Raw genomic sequence first — 19563 nt, forward strand, 5'->3', positions numbered from 1 at the left:
ACCATCTAGCAGGCTTCACATTTGACCAGTTGAGGTGGCACATGGTCAGCGCCCCTCCATCAGAACACGCACATCCAGTCAGGGCTGCTCCGTCCCACGCATGCCCAGCACACCACACCATGCCTGGCCGTAACAGCTGGGCAATAACGACTCATAATCACTAATTAATAATAGTCACTGATACTCAGTTAATTATGACCAATTAATTAATGCAGTTGTTAATTAAAACAGATTATACTTTAGGACTGTGAAATGGGGGCCCGTTTGAAGAGAGAAACGTCTTCTGTTGCACAGGGGTGTTGGCTTCCGGAGACTGAGGATGAAACCCAATGAATATAGAATGGAAGCAAATTAATTTACTATTTTTGGATAATGAAACACGAATAAGAAACCAAAGGAACTCTTGAGAATTTTGGACTTGCCGCATTAACGCTCTTTATAATTCAGATTCATAGACATAATGGTCTCTATTCAAATGACTGTATTTAAATGTCTGTATTCAAATGGCTCTAATTGACATAAATGGTGCCTCTTTGATGAAGACTCTAGACGTCTTCAGGGCGTGTGTCTGAGTTTCTATTTCCGAATCCCAGTGCGGTGAGGTGCGGACACTCCAGCCCCAGTGCGTGCGGGCGTGGCAGGGAAGAAGGGTTGACCTCCTCCCAGTTCCCAGCAGCTGGGCATCTTCTTGATTCAGTTCACCTGCATTCACTCCATCTCCTGCCATTCTTGCAAACTCTCTTCTGCCTCTGCCGTATTCTCAGGACTCTTTTTTTCCCCTTCCATATCAAAGCTGCTACTCACCTCAGCTTCAGACCTCCCAATTTTCCCATCTGCTAACTCACCCCGGAAAGAATGTCCGGGCTCACAGTTCAGCCTTTGATGCACACTTTCGGCCTCCTCGCTGGGGTTTTGTCTCCTGGATGAGGCAGCCCACAGCCTTGGCGTTAGCTTTAGCCCAGGAGCTCTCTGGAGGAGGGCCAGATCCTGTGAAGTCTGGTTAGAGGACTACTCTGGTATATTTCATTTAACTCATGTTATAGTCCTTTAAACCACGGTATACAGTTTATAGTACATAGCAATGTTAAATCACTGTCTGCTCTGATTTGTTGCTCTAAACATCCAGTCTCTCTGATGTAGGTGTTTATCTACGTCTGCCAGGGACGTAATAATAACTAAACAACTTAGAGTCCTACAACTGAATGCAATCCACTGTCCGCTCTTCCAACTTCTTTATTCTTGTTTTGTTTTCTTTTGTTTTGGTTCAGATGATGAGACATTTAAAGAAACACATAATTACCCCAGAATGTTATTGGTACAAATAAATACCAGGTAGAGAAGAAGGTCAGAGAAAAGAGATATTAACAGGAAAAAAAAATGTACATCTATGTGTATAGAATGCATATTTAAATAGTGTTTGTAACAGTGAGAAAAAAATCAATATTTAGCTTAGTAAACAGGCCTTCTTAATTCTGTACTTTTAAAGGGTTAGTATTTACCTAGTCGAGTAGTTTTAAACTACCTTTTTAAATGATCAAAAAGTAATGGCTAATTAAATATAAACAGACATGTCACACATGTATTGAGGATGTTTACTTGACCATTAGGTTTCAAGTTAACAACATTGTATTTTAAGATGTAACTGTTTTGGAAAACATGGATGTTGCAGGGAGGATTGGGTTTCAGAGCTTAAAGAAAGATCCCAGAGCCTTTTCAGGGTTAGAGTGTGTCCAATTAAAATGAGTTGCAGTTTGATTAATTGATTCTGGATGTTTCTGCTGAGCTGTTATGTTGGGAACTGTCTTCCAATTAATTTTCTATCAGTTTACCTGCCAGACGATATTGGAGAGAATGAATCCCAGAACTTCCCGAACACTGAGTCAAATGCCTAACCTTTCTACGTGGATGCGTATAGCTGAGCTCATTCACTTACACAGCAGTACTGGGGTCCTGCACCTAAGTGAGGGTGCTGGGTGCTGAGCAGAGACTGAGTGAGCCCTATCCTTTCATCGTATTCATTAGTCTCGGGAAGTTAGTCCAAGTGAGAGATGCTATTGCCACAGAGAACAGGCTGACTCGTTCCTATGCCAACTTCCCACTACTTTTTCCCACTATTATTTTGTGTGTGTGTGTATGTGTGTGTACGTGTGTGTGTGTGTGTGTGTGTGTCAGGAAGACTTTTAGTTTTTAATGGCAAATTATTTATGTGCTGTGCTTGGATAAATTGAGAATTAATTGGGAACAACTGCATAATTCGCCCAGGGGCCTTAAAGAAAGAAAGAAATCTAGATTCCCCACATTTCTCTTTAACATTCAAAGTTATGAAATCACGTCTGGCAGAGGACAGGAGCTCTCTGTGGGGCTGTGGCAGAGAAGGCAGCTAAGACCCTGACCCCAGATCAGCTTGGGGCCGGGAAGCAACAGGGTATGGGGGCTGGGCCCGGGATCTACAAGTCAGGGCGCTGAGGGAAAAACGTGTCTCGGGGGAAAAGGAGAAACATCTGTAACAAAAATAAATTAATAAAAACTGAAAAAAAAAATAAATAGTGATAAATGAAAATAAAATCTGCATGTGATGAATTGTACCGATAGTCCCGTCCTACTCAGCCATCCGGGGGGAAGTCAGCCTTGCAGCAGGGACGGTGTTAGCTCACACCGAGGACTAGGGGATTGGAAGCCCAGCTATAACTCTGCCACGGAATGTTCCTCATTGAGCAAAGCCCTGGGAGGGCAAGGAGGAGGAAGACTCTTCTCGTGTTCAAGGAACTGTCATGGTGGGAAGAGGCAGCTGGTATAGGCGACACTGTCATAGAGAACATGCAGTCCCTATCCCCTGAACCAACGTCAGTGGTGAAAACAGGTCCCGGTGGCGGTCACAGCAGGGAGAGTGGGTCTGTTTGGGTTTCTCATGTGGCAGAGACACAGTGGCTCCGCTGTGACCCAACTAAGGCCTATTTAAAAGAAATGAACAATTGGTGGCGTTGGTCACGTTCTCCGATACCAAGAGATCCCATCTGAATTCTGATTTTAGTCAACACTCAGATTTGCTCACGGCACATGGAAAAGGGAGCTTCTGAGGCGAAACATGAAAAAGACATCTGAGGAAAGGGAGAAGATAATTGAAATAGATGATATGATTACATTAAAGAGAAAGGTGACTTTTATGGACTGCACTTCGGTACTGGGGCAACATGTTTACTGCAAAAGAAAATCTGAAATAAAAAACCTTTCAAACATGAAGCTTTGGGGGCATTCTCCTCTGCAGCTCGACTTTGCCTATCGAAAACAAACTGAACACGAAAAGAAAAAAATCCAGAACACTTTGTAATTAAGAACTTCTGTTCATCAAAAGACACCATCAACAATATGAAAATACAACTCCACAGAGAGAAAGAAAAAATATTTGTAAATAATTTATCTGACTAGGAATCATGCAAACTATATAAAGACATTTTATTATTTTTATTTTTTTATTTTTTTTTAATCCTTATCCGAGGACATTTTTTCATTTTTTGCACAGACAGAGTGGGAGGGAGAGAGAGGAAGAGAAAGAGAGGGAAACATCGATGTGAAAGGGACACATCGAGTGGCTGCCACCCGCACGACCAACCAGGGCCGGGGACAAACTGCAACCGAGGTACATGCCCTTAGCAGGAACCGAACCCGGGTCTCTCCGGACCGCAGGCGGATGCTTTAACTGCTGAGCCAAACCGGCCAGGGCTATAAAGACATTTTAAAAGACAACCCGGTAGAAAAAGGGCAACAGATCTGAACAGTCACCTCCCAGAGGAGGCTATCTAAGTAATCCATGGAGATTTGTGAGAGTCTCCTAATGCTTCACATATGCAGATCCTACAACCCAGTAATTCCACTCCCAGATATACATCCAACAGAAATACAAGCATATGTTCACTGAAAGACCAATATAAGAACCTACTGGCCATCTCCAACTTTGCAAGTGCACAGACATTCATCACAGTAAATAAATGTATTTGTGTACCTGTACAGCCAAAGTCCCAAAAGATCCCCAGGTGATACTAATGTGCAATTAAGATTAAGAACCAACCTTCAAAGAGAGCGGCATTAACCTTTGTGAATGGCATTTAGAACTTGCTCTAGATATTGGATAAATATTTGTAGATTTGATACAATTCAAATGCAGTACAAATGACTTTTGAGTCTGTTTCAGGAGTCCTTACCTCTCGTTCAGGTCCTAGTCACAAGAACTGAAATGGAGTTTGCCCCATTTAAAAACCTGTCAGTAAAAAAATTTAGATGGCAAACAAAAATTGCAGAGCTGGTTGAATGAAAATCAATTCAAGGCTAATTTAAGAAGCTTCTAAGAAAAATGCTGAGTTTACAAACCAAAATAGAAAATGACCACTGTCACATTTCAGCTTTAAAAATGATTGATCCTTTTCTTTCCATCATTTCTGTGGCTGGAGAATGTTTGTGGGCATATGGTAACTCAAGCAGCGACTCTGGACATTGAGTCCCCAGTGTTGACAAGGTCAAGAGCATATGTTTAATACACCAATTAGCATCATGTCATTGAACTTAGTTTTTAAGGTAATGAATACCACCCCTGAATGGGACTATTTAAGATGTGTCATAAATCCACACGTACAAAAAAGGACAAAGTGAAAGAATGCAAAAGGGCGGTACAAACCCACTGCCATAGTTAAGAGTAAGGATGGTTCAGCCGGTGTGGCTCAGTGGCTGAGCGTCAATCCATGCACCAAGAGGTCGCCGGTTCAATTACTGGTCAGGTTGTGGGCCCGATCCCCAGTAGGGGGCGTGCAGGAGGCAACCAATCGATGTTCTCTCTCATCAATGTTTCTATTTCTCTCTCCCTCTCACTTCCTCTCTCTCAAAAATCAATAAAAATAATAATAATAAATTTATTTTTTTAAAAACAGTAAGGATGGAGTGAGATGGCCTACAATAAAAGGTGGTCATCATTTTTAGTATGAAAAGCAACCTGACGGTTGAGATTACCTGGGGAAGAGGAGACCTTCATTTCACTGGTGTTGTTTCTAACCTATCATACTACATTAACGTTAACTTTTCTCACTTTCTTATGCAAGATTTTTTGTTCATTATTTTATTACTCCTTCACTTTGATGACATCCTATAGTAGAGGTCAGTTAAGGCTAATTGTTCTAATATTTGGAAATACAGGGGCTGTTAAAATCCTTCTGTTGTATAATTCCTCCGTACAGGCTAATACGAGTTGAATCTATGAAACTATTTATAATTTCCTTATTCCTATTTCAATCACTATATATAATTGTTGCCCAGCTGAATTACGTCTTAAGTCATGTTTTCTATTTATTTTTAGTGATTTTACTCAGGAGATAAAGCATTAGTCTTGCCTCCGAGTTTCACTCTGAGATGAGAATACACTTCATGACTGGTCTTTAGGGCAGACAGGGAAGCAAGTGATGGAGAAAGTGAGCTGGGTTCTTTCATGTCACCCCACTGCGGGGGTCACTCCTGAGAGACTGCGGACATTTTAACCTAAAAAACGTAACAACAATAAACATCAGCGACACAGGCCTGGCTATGGGAACCCAGTGGAATGGAGAATATAATTTAAATCAAAATTACATGTATTCAAATATACACAGTGTTTTATACGTATAGAAAAAGTGTTGCCCGGCTGGTAAAAGCTACGAAATATGAGAATGATAAAAATATTTATCTTAGACTGAATAATATTAGCCTAGTCTTTCAATTTTGTCCTGCATCTGTAAAGAGTGTGTTTCCATGTCATTTAAAACATTATTACTATCATTATTATTATTACCCTCATCATCAGTGTCTGGGATTTAAAACACCTTTCTTAAGAGAAAAAAGTTAGGCTGAAAACTGCATCCCTACCTACTCTTTGCAATTACATGTACTCATTTGTCGCAATACCCAAGGACAAATGATGGCTGTTACGCACACTCAAAAACATTCATTAGCCGTAATTATTTTTAAGATGGATGGGTGAACTACAAATTAAACTCTTGAACTTATAAGTAAGGAAAATGAAATTACCCTTTACAACTGTAAGCAGAAAACCAATGATACTGGAATAAAGCAGAGACGCCCAGTCACACAACGAGTCATGGGCTCTGAGAGCAGATGCGAGGCTCATCTGTTTGAAGGCATTAATAATATGTGGGGATATAGTTGTCAAGGTAACGTCCCTTCTACATCTGACATGTGCGGGCACAGGACATGGAACAGAGTCCTGATTTCCTGGCGAAAGTGTGGTTATGGGATGGGTGGGATCTCACTGAAGGAAAGAACGGACGTGAGACACTTTTTCTGGGCTCTGAAGGTCTTTTGCAGTCTGACAAGAGTGTGGTTTGCAGTACAGTGATCTAGACTGTGGGGCCAGGGATGACTGTAATGGTGCTACAAATGAGGATAAAGGAAGAAACGAAGAAAATCCAACTTCAGGTGAAATGAAAAGCTGAGAAATGATACAGGGAACCCGGAGACCCACAAAGCAGCGTCTTGCCCACAAGGAGGTTAGCTGGGTAAATTGTGACAGTAATAGCAGTAGCCATGTCATCAGCAGGTTGTGTTGACATTTAAAATGTCCCAACTCGGCCTGGCCAGTGTGGCTCAGTGGTTGAGTGTTGATCCATGCACCAAGAGGTTGCCGGTCGATTCCCGGTCAGGGCACATGCCCAGGTTGGGGTCCAAATCCCTGGGGGCGGGGCACGTGGGAGGCCGCCAATCAATGTTCTCTCTCATTGATATTTCTGTCTCTCTCTCTCTCTCCCTTTCTCTAAAATCAATAAAGAAAAAATATTAATTAAAAATAAATAAATAAAATAAAATGTCCCAACTCTATCTGTCTCTCTCCACGTCAGCCTATGCACCATTATCCCTCATCAGGACGACTTCCACTGTCTGCTCCTTCCCCGGCCCCTCCATCCATACTCCTCACATCAGCAAGGGAGAAAGTGGAAAATGTAAATTAGATCATGCCCCCCCCCCCATCCCTTATAATAAAATCCCAGTTCCTCGCCAGTGCCTTAAAGGCTCCATGTTACTTGCACCTCATTCCGGAAAACGCTTTCCCTCACGCTGATTCTCTCCTCAGCCACACGGATTCTCTCCTTGCTCCCTGACTACCTGAAGCTCATTCCCACCACTTGGAACATACTCCCTCTCCGGAATTCTCTCCCTTCAGATGTCCACAGGGCTCCGTTTTCTGCTTTATCTGGCCTCTGTTCAAATTTAAGGTCCTCAGAGAGAACTCCCCTTGACCTAGAACCCCCCCAACCCAATCACTGCCTGACTCCTTATTCTGTGTTTTACTTTATTGTATTTGTCATTATCTGAAATTGTGCATGCATGTACATACATGCATATATGTGCATATTTTTCTTTTGTTTTTGTCTTATATTTAACGCTTTCATTGGCTGCTTCTTATGTCCTGTGCTGAAATGCACCCTCAGGAAGGCAGGGGACTACTTTTTGGTCTTAGTAACTGTGACATTAAATTAACTATAATTATTCCTAATTTTTTTTACTAGCTTTTCCACCTATTTTGCACTAATTTGGTATAGCCTTTTAAATAATTGTTTAATTTACTCTTCCTGCAGAGAAAAAGTATTTTAATCTAGAAAGGTTTTTAAAAATTCTGATTAGTTTGATAGTAATTTTGTAAATTAATATTTTCTGAGATTTCTCTTTCTGCCTTTTCTTTCTTTCTTTCTTTCTTTCTTTCTTTCTTTCATCCTCACCTGAGGATATTTTTCCATTTATCTTCACATAGAGTAGAACTGAAGGAGGGGAGAGAGAGAGAAACATCAATATGAGAGAGACAGACTGGTTGTCTCGCACAGGACCCCAACCAGGGCCGGGGACAAATAGCAACCGAGGGCTGACACTCTAACTGCGGAGCCCCGCCAGGGCCTGCCTTTTCTTTATAATTTTCAATCACTTTGACTTAAATGGAACCAAGACTTCAGTCTTTAAAACTTTCAAGTAGCACAGTGATCCTGGGTTTTACATATATGGGAATGTAAAAGCCAACCAATTGCCTCCAAAAAAGATCAAATCTCTTAGGTCCTTATTAAAATCATAACACATGATTGATGGCAAGAGAGTCAGGTCTGTTATAATCCAGTTTTCTGATACCACATAGTACTTCTATCCATTACAACCACCTGAAATCAAATTAAGGTCAGGATTCCTATCAGACATGATGAATGATGACTCCATGTCTATGAAGTTAAAATTCATGCCAAGGATAGAAGTTCATGTACAAGTAAACTGCAGCAGATTTCACTGAAAGATCTGAGGACTGTTTTAGCCTCTTCAGTTTTCAAGACTAGTAAGGCTATTTCCTAGACTCTGACAGATTTTAAATTGCCATACCTTCATTGCGGCCATCTTTCATTTTTTGTAATTCAAGAAATATCTATGTCAACTTCCTGACTGAGCTGCCGCATGTTATTAAAAGGAAACTCATGTACTTCTCATGTATTCTTTATTATGTCCATACCTTTAAATAAGTCAGTTGAGTGGCCACAAGATCATGATTAGATTGTCCATTACAGTGCCTTACGCGTAGAAGCTGTTCATTAAACATTTATTGAGTGAAGAAAGAATAAAGGGTAGAAACAATAAGGACATAAATGTATTAGAAATCTCAAATGTATCTTATTCAGAAATAAAACAAATGAGCTTCATCCTTTTCAGTGAAAGGTAGTTAATAAACAAGATTGGTAAGCAATAGATGATGTAATGGGGAATCTCATGAATTATGTTCTAAAACATAACACTTAAAAATGCTTGAAATGTAATTTCTGATCATTTACAATTTATCCTCATTTACAGTGTTACTGTATACTTACATATATTAAAATGTAGGAAAAGGGATCAGATAAGAGAAAAATCTCTTGAACTTCTGGTCAGTAAGTTCTAAGTTCTATAAGTAATAAGCAAAGATGCAAAGTAAAACCAATACAATTAGAAGGATTCCACTCACAGGTCTATAAATACCCAGCAAATGTATTTAGGAAATGAGCAACATTGAATACAAATATGAAGTAATCAGAGACACCAGCAGAAGAACTGGTGAGGTTGATCAAGCGTGGATTTTCTACACTTTGTCCTATTTTCCTTTGTTCTGCTACTGGCCTGTTTTTGATGAAAAGCCACTGGTTGGCACTGCCTGGAATTACAAGGAGGATTCATCGACTACCCTGGGAACAGACATAATCATTTCCAATATCATACTAAAGGACTAATGTTAAAATGAGTCCTGGAACAAATCACAAAATCTGTAATATTAAGAATGCAGGTTTAGGAATTAGTCAAGCATACACTTGAATATCGTTTCCCAGGGGGATTTCTGAAGGCAAGTCACTTCTACCCCCTTCATCTCATGTATCTTATTGGTGACATAGGGATAATAGCCATTTCACAGCTTGGTTGTCAGGCAGAGATGGAACACCTGGCCCCGACTAGAACACAGGTTCTCCATCATTATTTTTATAGTTGATATTATTTTATCTTGGCTCATCCCTGCCCTCACATCATGCAATTCAATGACAAACGGCCCAGAAACAGAACTTACCCACAAAGAGCTGACTATTGAGCTGCAAAAGGACATGCCCATCAGCAGGAGCAGGTTGGGTCTTGGGTGGGAGCTGATCCACTTGGATGGATGCTTCTTTCATGTTCCTTTCAACTGTAACACGATGCCACTGGTTGTCGTTGAAGTGAGTGGGTGACTGCACCGATATTTCCGAAGGCCCATTCCCCACATCAAACGAGAAAGTCACTACGGCCGGAGCTGGAAATGTGAGACGTGGAGATTGTTCAAGTCAGTCGACAGGACGGCGAGCCAAGTCTTCCATACACAGAACAGCTCACAGCATGGTATAAAGGGGATGCTTCGAATTTTATGGGAGGACCCAAGGACATGGGCAAAGAATCCATGTGGAATGAGGCGGTACATTTGTATTTTTGGGAAAAACAACAACAAATTTTAAGAAATTCATCCTCAAAGTTAATTTTTTAGATTGATAAGAATTAGTTATTTAGCCAGGGCAAGAAAACTAGGTAACATTTTATAAAATGATAATTTTACAGAGATTCAAAGTTTATATAAATGTTAAAGCATGCAATATACATTTGATATTAAAATACAAATAACAGTCTAAGGGGATATCAAAATAATATGGCTAGTCAATCTAATTAAGTAACTTTGTAATTAACTAAGAATTTAGTTTTATTTTCTAAATTAATTATTTCAACTTAAAATGCATCTTAAATTGGTTCTAGAGAATACAATGATTTCCCCCAAATTATCACAGTTTAATTATGAAATTATTTTCTTGCAGAAAGACTAACTTAATTTCATAGAAATTTTTTCCAAGGGACACAATGAAAATATTCAGCTGATAAAGCAGAAACATAGTACTTTAAAAATTAATTAAAGGATCTGACCCTGAATAGAACCCCACAGACTTCTCTGGAAAAAGAGACTTACAGCGTAGCTCTATCCGTATGAAATCAATAATCCCCAGGTTCTCCAAAAATACCCCGGACAAAGCTGTGGTCTTAAAAAAGAAAGAAACATCTGCACTGAGCTCTCCGTGGAAAGTAGGAAAGTGAAGGTATGAAGCCTCGGTATTGAAGGAAGCTGAATTCCAAAATGACCCTGGTTTCAAAAACAAAAGAAAATATCAAAAGGTAAGAAAACAAACTCGTGACCTAAAATGAATGACCATTACATTTCCCATTTTTAGCATTTTTACTGTTAAAATATTGGCTAATTCATACAAACCTGCTTTTCTTTTTTCTGTTAACTATGTAGTGTACAAGACATGAGCACATGATTAGTGATTTTACAAGGGTTGAAATCCTGGATCCCTTCCAACAGAGGAGAGAAATGACCACTGCAGAAATGGTCTGAATGTTATATTTGATATAAGACATGTAAGATAATAAACATTGTCAGCCTCATTTCCAATCTCTCCCAAAGTGATATGATAAAGACCCGTCAAACATTAATTAATATACTTTATTTTTTATAACTTGAAAATGTAAACACCTACATTATACCGACTAACAAAAAACCTGTTTTAAAGAAGCTCAAAGTGTTTTGTGTTCTAACACTTCTAACATACACACTCCACAGTTACACTTTTGGCTAACTGTTTTCACTAATGGGCTTTGTGATTTTCTAAACTGAGACTGGCATTCAAAATATCCTCATTTGGCCCGGCTGGTGTGGCTCAGTGGTTGAGCATTGACCCACGCACCAAGAGGTCACCAGTCCGATTCCTGGTCAGGGCACACGCCCAGATTGTGGGCTCGATCCCCAGTGGGGGGGCATGCAGGAGGCAGCCAATCAATGTTCTCTCTCATCGATGTTTCTATCTCTCTCTCCCTCTCCCTTCCTCTCTCTCTAAAAATAAAGAAAAAAAAATTTTTTAATCCTTATTTAATAAAAGATCAAGACATTACTTTCTCTGTACTGACATTCTCATGAAAATATTTTTTTAATTCAAAATCGTCTTTTACCTTGCTTCTCATAGTGAATCAGGTAAAGAGTTCTCAAAAAGTTTTAAAATGTTCCAAATAAGAAAATGTGTAAGAGGTTGGGGTATAAATGAAGAGATCTGAAAAAAAATCATGTGGACTGTGTATGTCTCACCTTCAACTTTCCAAATGTTTTTTTCCTTGTCCCTGCAACTGCCTGTCCTTTTGAACAAATATCATGGGTCTGTGTGGAAAGTACGGAAGAAACATACTGACGCCGTGGACTGAAATCCAGCTGGATGTGTGTGGTTGATGAGACCCGTTACCACGGAAAGAACTGCACACGGCTGCTTACGCCAGCAAATCCTCCGCACACCAAATACAAATACACATCTCGGGTCTTAAGCAACTGCCTCCGCTATGTGCCCGCAACACTGGACAAATGTCGATCTAAGTGGCTTCCTGGAAGAAACACCAGCAGGCCCCACTCATCTGCAGTTGCAGTACCCGTGGTCAATCGTGGCCCGGAAATACCATATAGAAAATTCTATAAATAAACAAGTCATACGTTTTAAACTGTGTGCTCTTCTGAGTACTGAGATGAAATTTCGCATCATCCCACTCTGTCCGTCCCGGGATGGGAATCTCTGCTTTGTCCGGCTTCTCCACTCTGTGGGTGCTACTCACCCCTAGACACTTAGCTGTCTCAGTTATCAGGTCAGTTACCAGACAGACAGACAGACAGACAGACTACCTTCCAATAATTTTTATGAGAGTGTATTGTTATAAGTATTCTGTGTAACTCATTACTGTTGTTAATCTGTTACTGTGCCTTCTTTATGAAGTAAACTGTATCATAGGTATGTATGGATAGGGAAAAGCATAGTATGTATAGAGTTTGGTACTATCTGTGATTTCAGGCATGTACTAGGGTCTTTGAGTGGACCCCCTGAAGATAAGGGGGGCTAACATATTGATCGTTGGAAGTTAGAAAAGAGTAATTGCAGGGGGAAAATGGTTCATTATGTTTGCAAAGAACAGAGTTAAAAATCACAAATTTAACTCAGTTTCTATTTGTTCCTTAGATTTTAATTTATTTTCTCTACATTCTGGACTAAACAGCAGCATTTACATCTACAGTCATGAATTACTTAACAAGAGGGACACGTTCTGAGGAATGTACTTAGGTGAATTTGTCCTTTTGCAAACATCACCTGTACAGACCTTGGTGGTGTAGCCTACTACACACCTCGGCTACGTGCTGCAGCCTGTCGCTCTAGGCTACACTCCTGTACACGTTAAAGTTCTGAATACTGGAGAACACTTGTGTATCTAAACAGCTAAATATAGAAAAGGTGCGGTAAAAATCAGTATAAAAGATAAAGATAAAAATAAAGGTACACCTCATAGAAAACCCTAAAGACTCCATCAACAATTTACTAGACTTAATAAATGAATTTGGCAAAGTAGCAGGATACAAAATTAATGTCAAGAAATCAATGACATTCTTATATACCAATGATGAACTCATAGAAAGAGAAACTAAAAAGACAATCCCATTTACCATCGCAGCAAAAAAATGAAGATACCTAGGGGAAAAAAATTAACCAAAGAAGTAAAGAACCTCTTCACAGAAAACTACAGGTCATTGACAAAAGAAATAGAGGAAGATATACAAAAGTGGAAACACATACCTTGTTCATGGATTGGAAGAATTAACATTATTAAAATATCCATACTACCCAAAGCAATCTATAGATTCAATACAATCCCCATCAAAATACCAATGACATACTTCACAGAACTAGAACAAACACTCCAAAAGTTTATATGGAACCAAAAAAGACCCCAAATAGCCACAGCAATCTTGAAAAAGAAGAACAAAGTAGGTGGGATCACAATACCAGATATCAGGTTATACTGCAAAGCAACTGTAATCAAAACAGCCTGGTGCTGGCACAAGAACAGGCAAATAGATCAATGGTACAGAATAGAGAACCCAGAAATTCACCCAAGACAATATGCTCAATCAATATTTGACAAAGGTGGCAAGAGCATACATTGGAGTCAAGACAGTCTCTTCAATAAATGGTGTTGGGAAAATTGGATAGCTACTTGCAAAAAAAAATGAAGCTAGAACACCAGCTTATACCATACAGGAGAATAAACTCAAAATGGATAAAAGACTTAAATGTAACTCATGAATCCATAAAAATTCTAGAATAAAATGTAGACAACAAAATCTCAGACATCATATGCAGCAGAGTTTTCACTGATACAACACCTAAGGCAAGAGAAACAAAGGAAAAAATGAACACACGGGACTACATTAAACTAAAAAAATTGTGCACAGCAAAAGAAACAATCATCAAAACAGAAAGGGATCTCACTATATGGGAGACCATAATCGCCAATGATGCATCAGATAAGGGGTTAATTTCCAAAATATATAGAGTGCTCACACAACTCAACAAAAGGAAGACAAAGAACCCAATTAAAAAATGGGCAGAGGAACTAAATAGACACCTCCCCAAACAGGACATACAAATGGCCAAGAGACATATGAAGAAATGCTCAACATCACTAATCATCAGAGAGATGCAAATTAAAACAACAATGAGATATCACCTCACACCTGTCACAATGGCCGCCATCAACAAATCATCAAACAACAAGTGTTGGCGAGGGTGTGGAGAAAAGGGGACTCTAGTACACTGCTGGTGGGAATGCAAACTGGTGCAGCCACTATGGAAAAGTTAAAAATTGAACTGCCATTTGACCCAGTGATCCCACTTCTAGGAATATACCCTAAGAAATCTGAAACACCAATCAGAAAGAATATATGTACTATATGTTCATAGCAGCACTATTTAAAATAGCTAAGATCCGGAAACAACCCAAGTGCCCATCAGTAGATGAGTGGATTAAAAAGCTGTGGTACATGTACAAAATGGAGTACTATGCAGCTGTAAGAAAGAAAGATCTCTTATCCTTTGAGATGGCATGGAAGGACCTAGAGAGTATTATGCTAAGCAAAACAAGCCAAGTAGAGAAAGACAAATATCTCATCTCATTTATTTGTGGAATATAATGAACTAAACAAACTACTGAAAAAAAATTAACCCAGAAACATAGAGGTGGGGTGCAGACTGACAAGCCTCAGAGGAGGGAGGATTTAGGGGGAAAGATATAAACCACAGAACTTATATGCATGTATGCATAACCAATGAACATAGACAACAGTGCTGGGGATGAGGTAGGGGGAAGGGGTGGAAAGTGTCAATGGGGGAAAAAATGAGAAACATCTGTAACAAAAGCAAATTAATAAATTAAAAATAATTTAAAAAATAAAATAAAATGTAAGTGAGAATAAAAAACAAATAAAGGTACACCTGCATAGGGCACCCCCACAGGGGGACGGTCAGGACTGGAAGTTGCTCCGGGTGAGTGAGCAGTGCGTGGTGATGACTGTGGAGGCGGGGACATGACTGTGCACTGCGTGGCCCCTGAGGACCCTGGCCCGCAGCCTCCCTCTTCCCCCGGACAGCCAGAGCCACGAAGCCCCAGCGCGGCCGGTGGGCGGGGTGTGGGCTGGACTGGAAGCACTGGTGAGCAGCAGCAGATCACCATGGTGATGTCAGGAGGGAGGGAGAGGTGGCCCGGGGACCAGTAGGCAGGAGAAACAAGGTGAGAGACATCGGGGACTGTCATGGCAATGCGGTTTGGCTGCTGCATTTGGAGCAGTGGTCCGATTAAGGAACTTTGTTACCACACCCCAGAGGGAAGGGGGTGGGGGTGCTCAAGGGCAAAGGGGGTCAAATAGATGGTGAGGAAAGATTCGACTTTGGGTGGTGGGCACACAATGCCATACACAGATGATGTAGCTTAGAATTGTACATTTGAGCCATTGTCACCCCAATCAATTCAATTTAAAAAGGAAAAAGAAGAAGGTCATTTAACACTGAGAGAGTGTAGAACTGAGGACTCAGGAGTTTGACTTGAAGTTTGGTTTTGGCTCCATGAACCCTACCTGGTACACAGGGCTCTCTCTGGCCCTGAACTGATGGGAGAAATAACTTACAACCTGAAAACATGTCCAGAGTCCAGGGACAGGCTGGCTCCACGCTGCCACAGAAAGTTTCCACCAAAGTGGCACTTCATACCCGTGCCGGTAGCTCCTGTGGACCCGTGTCCTTGGACAGGGTCTTGGGTCCTCCACAGAGAATTTACAGCCATGCACTGTGAAGACCCCAAGCTGGACCTGGGGGGCCGTCCTGCCCTCTGACTATGTCGCGCTGGGGACAGGCTCCTCAGGCAGAAACAGGTCAGTGGCTGAGTGACTGGGATGTGATCTGTGTACTCAAAAGTGAGGTGCAGTGAGCGAGAGGGAATCTATTGCCAAGCTCCACAGACACTGTTCCTGTCACAGAAGAGAAAAAACTCCTCCGGAACCACACAGGAAACTCAGCTCCATTACAATCTGATGGGACCACCATTCGTGTCCATCGTTGATGGAACCGGCGTTGCGTGGCACATGACTGTATCTTACTTTTTGCTTTTCGTATGAACCTAATTCAAAAGTCAATTCTCAGATCGTATGTAGACAATTTCAGAGTTGAATTTATTCAGCTGAGACTATACTTTGAGGGCTTTTCCCCCCACAGCCAAATGAAACTGAATATGTCAAGCCTAGTCCTTATTTTCATTTTGCAACTATTCCTAATCTTAGATATTTTGATCTCCAGGAAAAAAAGGCAAGAAAATGCAAAATATCAAATTAAGGATAACAACACATTTGGGTTCTTAAAAGTCCCTACGTGACCTATTTTTGGAAATTAAATGTCTTTCTGTTGCAATGTGATGTTATGAAAATTAAAACAAAGCTATAACTTTAAATTATGGAACACCGTTAAATCTCATTTTGGTTTGATTAGAAAGAAAAACACTCAAAATTACCTAAAAGACTAAATTAGATGGAACTATCATAAGACATAAGATTTCATTTGTTTCATTTTTGTATAACAGCTAACCCAACAAAGGGAACTGGGGGAACAGAGGAACAGTGTGTTGAATCACTACTATCTTTATAATGAATAGTTTTATAGTAATGAAAACAATTTATTATCTGTGCTAGCTTAAACACTTAAACCCATAATAGTCCCTCTTTTATCTACTTAGTAAACTTTATTTTACAGATTCGTAATAGGTAAAAAATGCAGAATATTTTATTGAAAGAAAAAATTGCTGCTAATTCCCACCCGGCCGGTGTGGCTCAGTGGTTGAGCATCGACCCATGCACCAAGAGGTCGCTGGTTCGATTTCCGGTCAGGGCACATGCCCCGGTTGTGGGGCATGCAGGAGACAGCCAATAATGTTCTCTCTCATCGATGTTTCTTTTCTCTCTCTCTAAAATGAATGAAGAGGGAAAAAATTGCTGCTAATTCTCAATAATTATAAAGAAAGCAAAGGCCAACATTTCTGCAATCAAATAATATTCTGATATCTCAGCTCTTCACAACTTGTGCAAAAAAGCACCCAGGAGGATCTGGCTGCCTCGGAGAAAGGAGGAGAAGGAAGCTCAGCAGGAAGCTCTGGCTTTTTTTAAAATTAATTAATTTATTCATTTATGTTATAGATATTTCTCCTTTTTCCCCCATTGACACCCTCCTCCCCCTCCCTCCCCAGCCTGTCCCCAGCTTTGTTGTCCATGTCCATTGGTCATGCATACATACATATAAGTTCTGTGGTTTATCTCCCTCCCCACTCCCTCTTCTGGGGATTGTCAGTCTGTACCCCACTTCCACGTCTCTGGGACTACCCTGTTATTCAGACTGTTATGTTCATTATATTCCACAAATAAGTGAGATCATATGATACTTGTCTTTCTCTGTTTGGCTTGTTTCACTTAGGATGACACTTTCCAGGTCCCTCCATGTCATCTCAAAGGATAAGAGATCTTTCTTTCTTACAGCTGCATAGTACTCCATTGTGTATATGTACCACAGCTTTTTTATCCATCCGTCTACTGATGGACATTTGGGCTGTTTCCAGATCTTAGCTATTGTAAACAGTGCTGCTATGAACATGGGGATACATATATTCTTTCTGATTTATGTTTCAGGCTTCTTAGGGTATATTCCTAGAAGTGGGATCACTGGATCAAATAATATTTGACAAAGGAGGCAAGAGCATACAATGGAGTAAAGACAGCCTCTTTAATAAATGGTTTTGGGAAAATTGGACAGCTACATGCAAAAAAAAATGAAACTAGACCATCAACTTACACCACACACAAGAATAAACTCAAAATAGATAAAAGACTTAAATGTGACTCATGAATCCATACAAATCTTAGAAGAAAATGTAGACAGCAAAATCTCAGACATCATATGCAGCAGAGTTTTCACTGACACAACACCTAAGGCAAGAGAAACAAAGGAGAAAATGAACTAATGGGACTACATCACACTCAAAAGCTTCTGCACAGCAAAAGAAACAACCATCAAAATGGAAAGGCAACGCACTGTATGGGAGAGCATCATTGCCAATGATGCTTCAGATAAGGGATTAATTTCCAATATATATAGAGTGCTCATACAGCTCAACAAAAGGAAGACAAAGAACCCAAATAAAAAATGGGCAGAGGACCTAAAGAGACACCTCTCCAAACAGGACATACAAATGGCTAAGAGACATATGAAGAAATGCTCAACATCACTAATCATCAGAGAGATGCAAATTAAAACAATGAGGTATCACCTCACACCTGTCAGAATGGCCGCCAACAAATCATCAAACAACAAGTGTTGGCGAGGGTGTGGAGAAAAGGGGACTCTAGTACACTGCTGGTGGGAATGCAGACTGGTGCAGCCACTATGGAAAACAATATGGTGTTAGCTCAGGCTTTTTGAAGAGAGGATCCCTGGCTGAGGTCAGTTTTTTTGTGTGTTTTTTTGTTGTTGTTGTTTGTTTTATCCTCACTCGAGAACATTTTTCATTTTTTTGTTCAGGTAGAGTGGGAAGGAGGGAGAGAGAGAGAGGGAGAGAGAAACATCGACACGAAAGGGACACATCGAGTAGTCACCACCCACACAACCCAACCAGGGCCAGGGACAAACTGCAACCGAGGTACGCGCCCTTAGTGGGCACCAAACATGGGTCTCTCTGGACTGCAGGCCGACGCTCTAACCACTGAGCAAAACCGGCCAGGGCTGAGGTCAGTTTTTATCAAGTCTCCAAACGGCACAGTAGCAGATCTGAAAGCAGTCACTTACTGTAGGAGAGCTAGTCAGGAGCGTAAGAGGCCCTGGACCGGCCCAACAAAAACAAACCGTGACATACTATTCTAAGAAATTAATAATGACCCATAATTAATAAAATTAATGTTTTCAATTAAATTCCAGATAGGCCACTAGAGATTTGGAAAGATTCCTTCATGAATGCCACTTTTTATCTTTCCAAAATTAAAAACAATAATTGTCCTGGATAAGAGGGTCCATATAATTACTTAGAAGAGGAAGATGCGCTAGAGTTCATTACAGACATAGAGTAAAAAGAGCTCCTTTAGGAAAATTAACAGAGTAGACTTAAGGTTACAAGTAATCTTAAAAATATTTGTTTTGCTAAACTTTTATTCACAGTATTAATAGATTAACCTTTCAAAAGATAGCTTAAAGAGAGAAAGTAGATTAGTGGTTTCTCAGCTGGGGAGATGGAGCTGCTGATGGTCTAAGGAGCGCAGACCTTTTAGGGGGATGAAATGTTCTATACAACGCTGGGACTACACCAAAGCCACTGAACAGTTCGCTTCATGTGACTGAGCTGCATGGAATGTGAATTATATCCCAATAAGGCTGTTTGGGGGAGGGGGGGGGAACAAAAACAATATTTGAAAAATAAATCATTTTTTAAGAAAATGTTTTACTTTTAAGATCAAAATGTATATGATGGGTTCACCCTACCTTTCTCCTTGTTTAAAGCACCTCACTGATTGCCATGGAACCATCTGTACATACATAATGTCCACAACTCAGTCAGTTTGGTACCGCTACCTTTCTT

General features: G+C 40.3%; 1 protein-coding gene across 7 annotated transcripts in view; it reads right to left on the reverse strand.

The window, feature by feature from the left end:
• The window catches only part of CNTNAP4 (contactin associated protein family member 4), a 253729-nt gene that overhangs the window by 21459 nt on the left and 212707 nt on the right, over positions 1–19563 (reverse strand). For all 7 annotated transcript variants that reach the window (XM_036274253.1, XM_036274254.1, XM_036274257.1 and 4 more), the window contains 2 exons: positions 10511–10681; positions 9593–9811 (listed from right to left, as the gene is read on the reverse strand). In XM_036274253.1, the coding sequence (XP_036130146.1) occupies positions 9593–9811; positions 10511–10681 (390 nt within the window). The remainder of the gene's footprint in view (positions 1–9592; positions 9812–10510; positions 10682–19563) is intronic.

This window comes from Molossus molossus, unplaced genomic scaffold, assembly GCF_014108415.1.
Source record: "Molossus molossus isolate mMolMol1 unplaced genomic scaffold, mMolMol1.p scaffold_m16_p_21, whole genome shotgun sequence".
Lineage (NCBI taxonomy): Eukaryota > Metazoa > Chordata > Mammalia > Chiroptera > Molossidae > Molossus > Molossus molossus.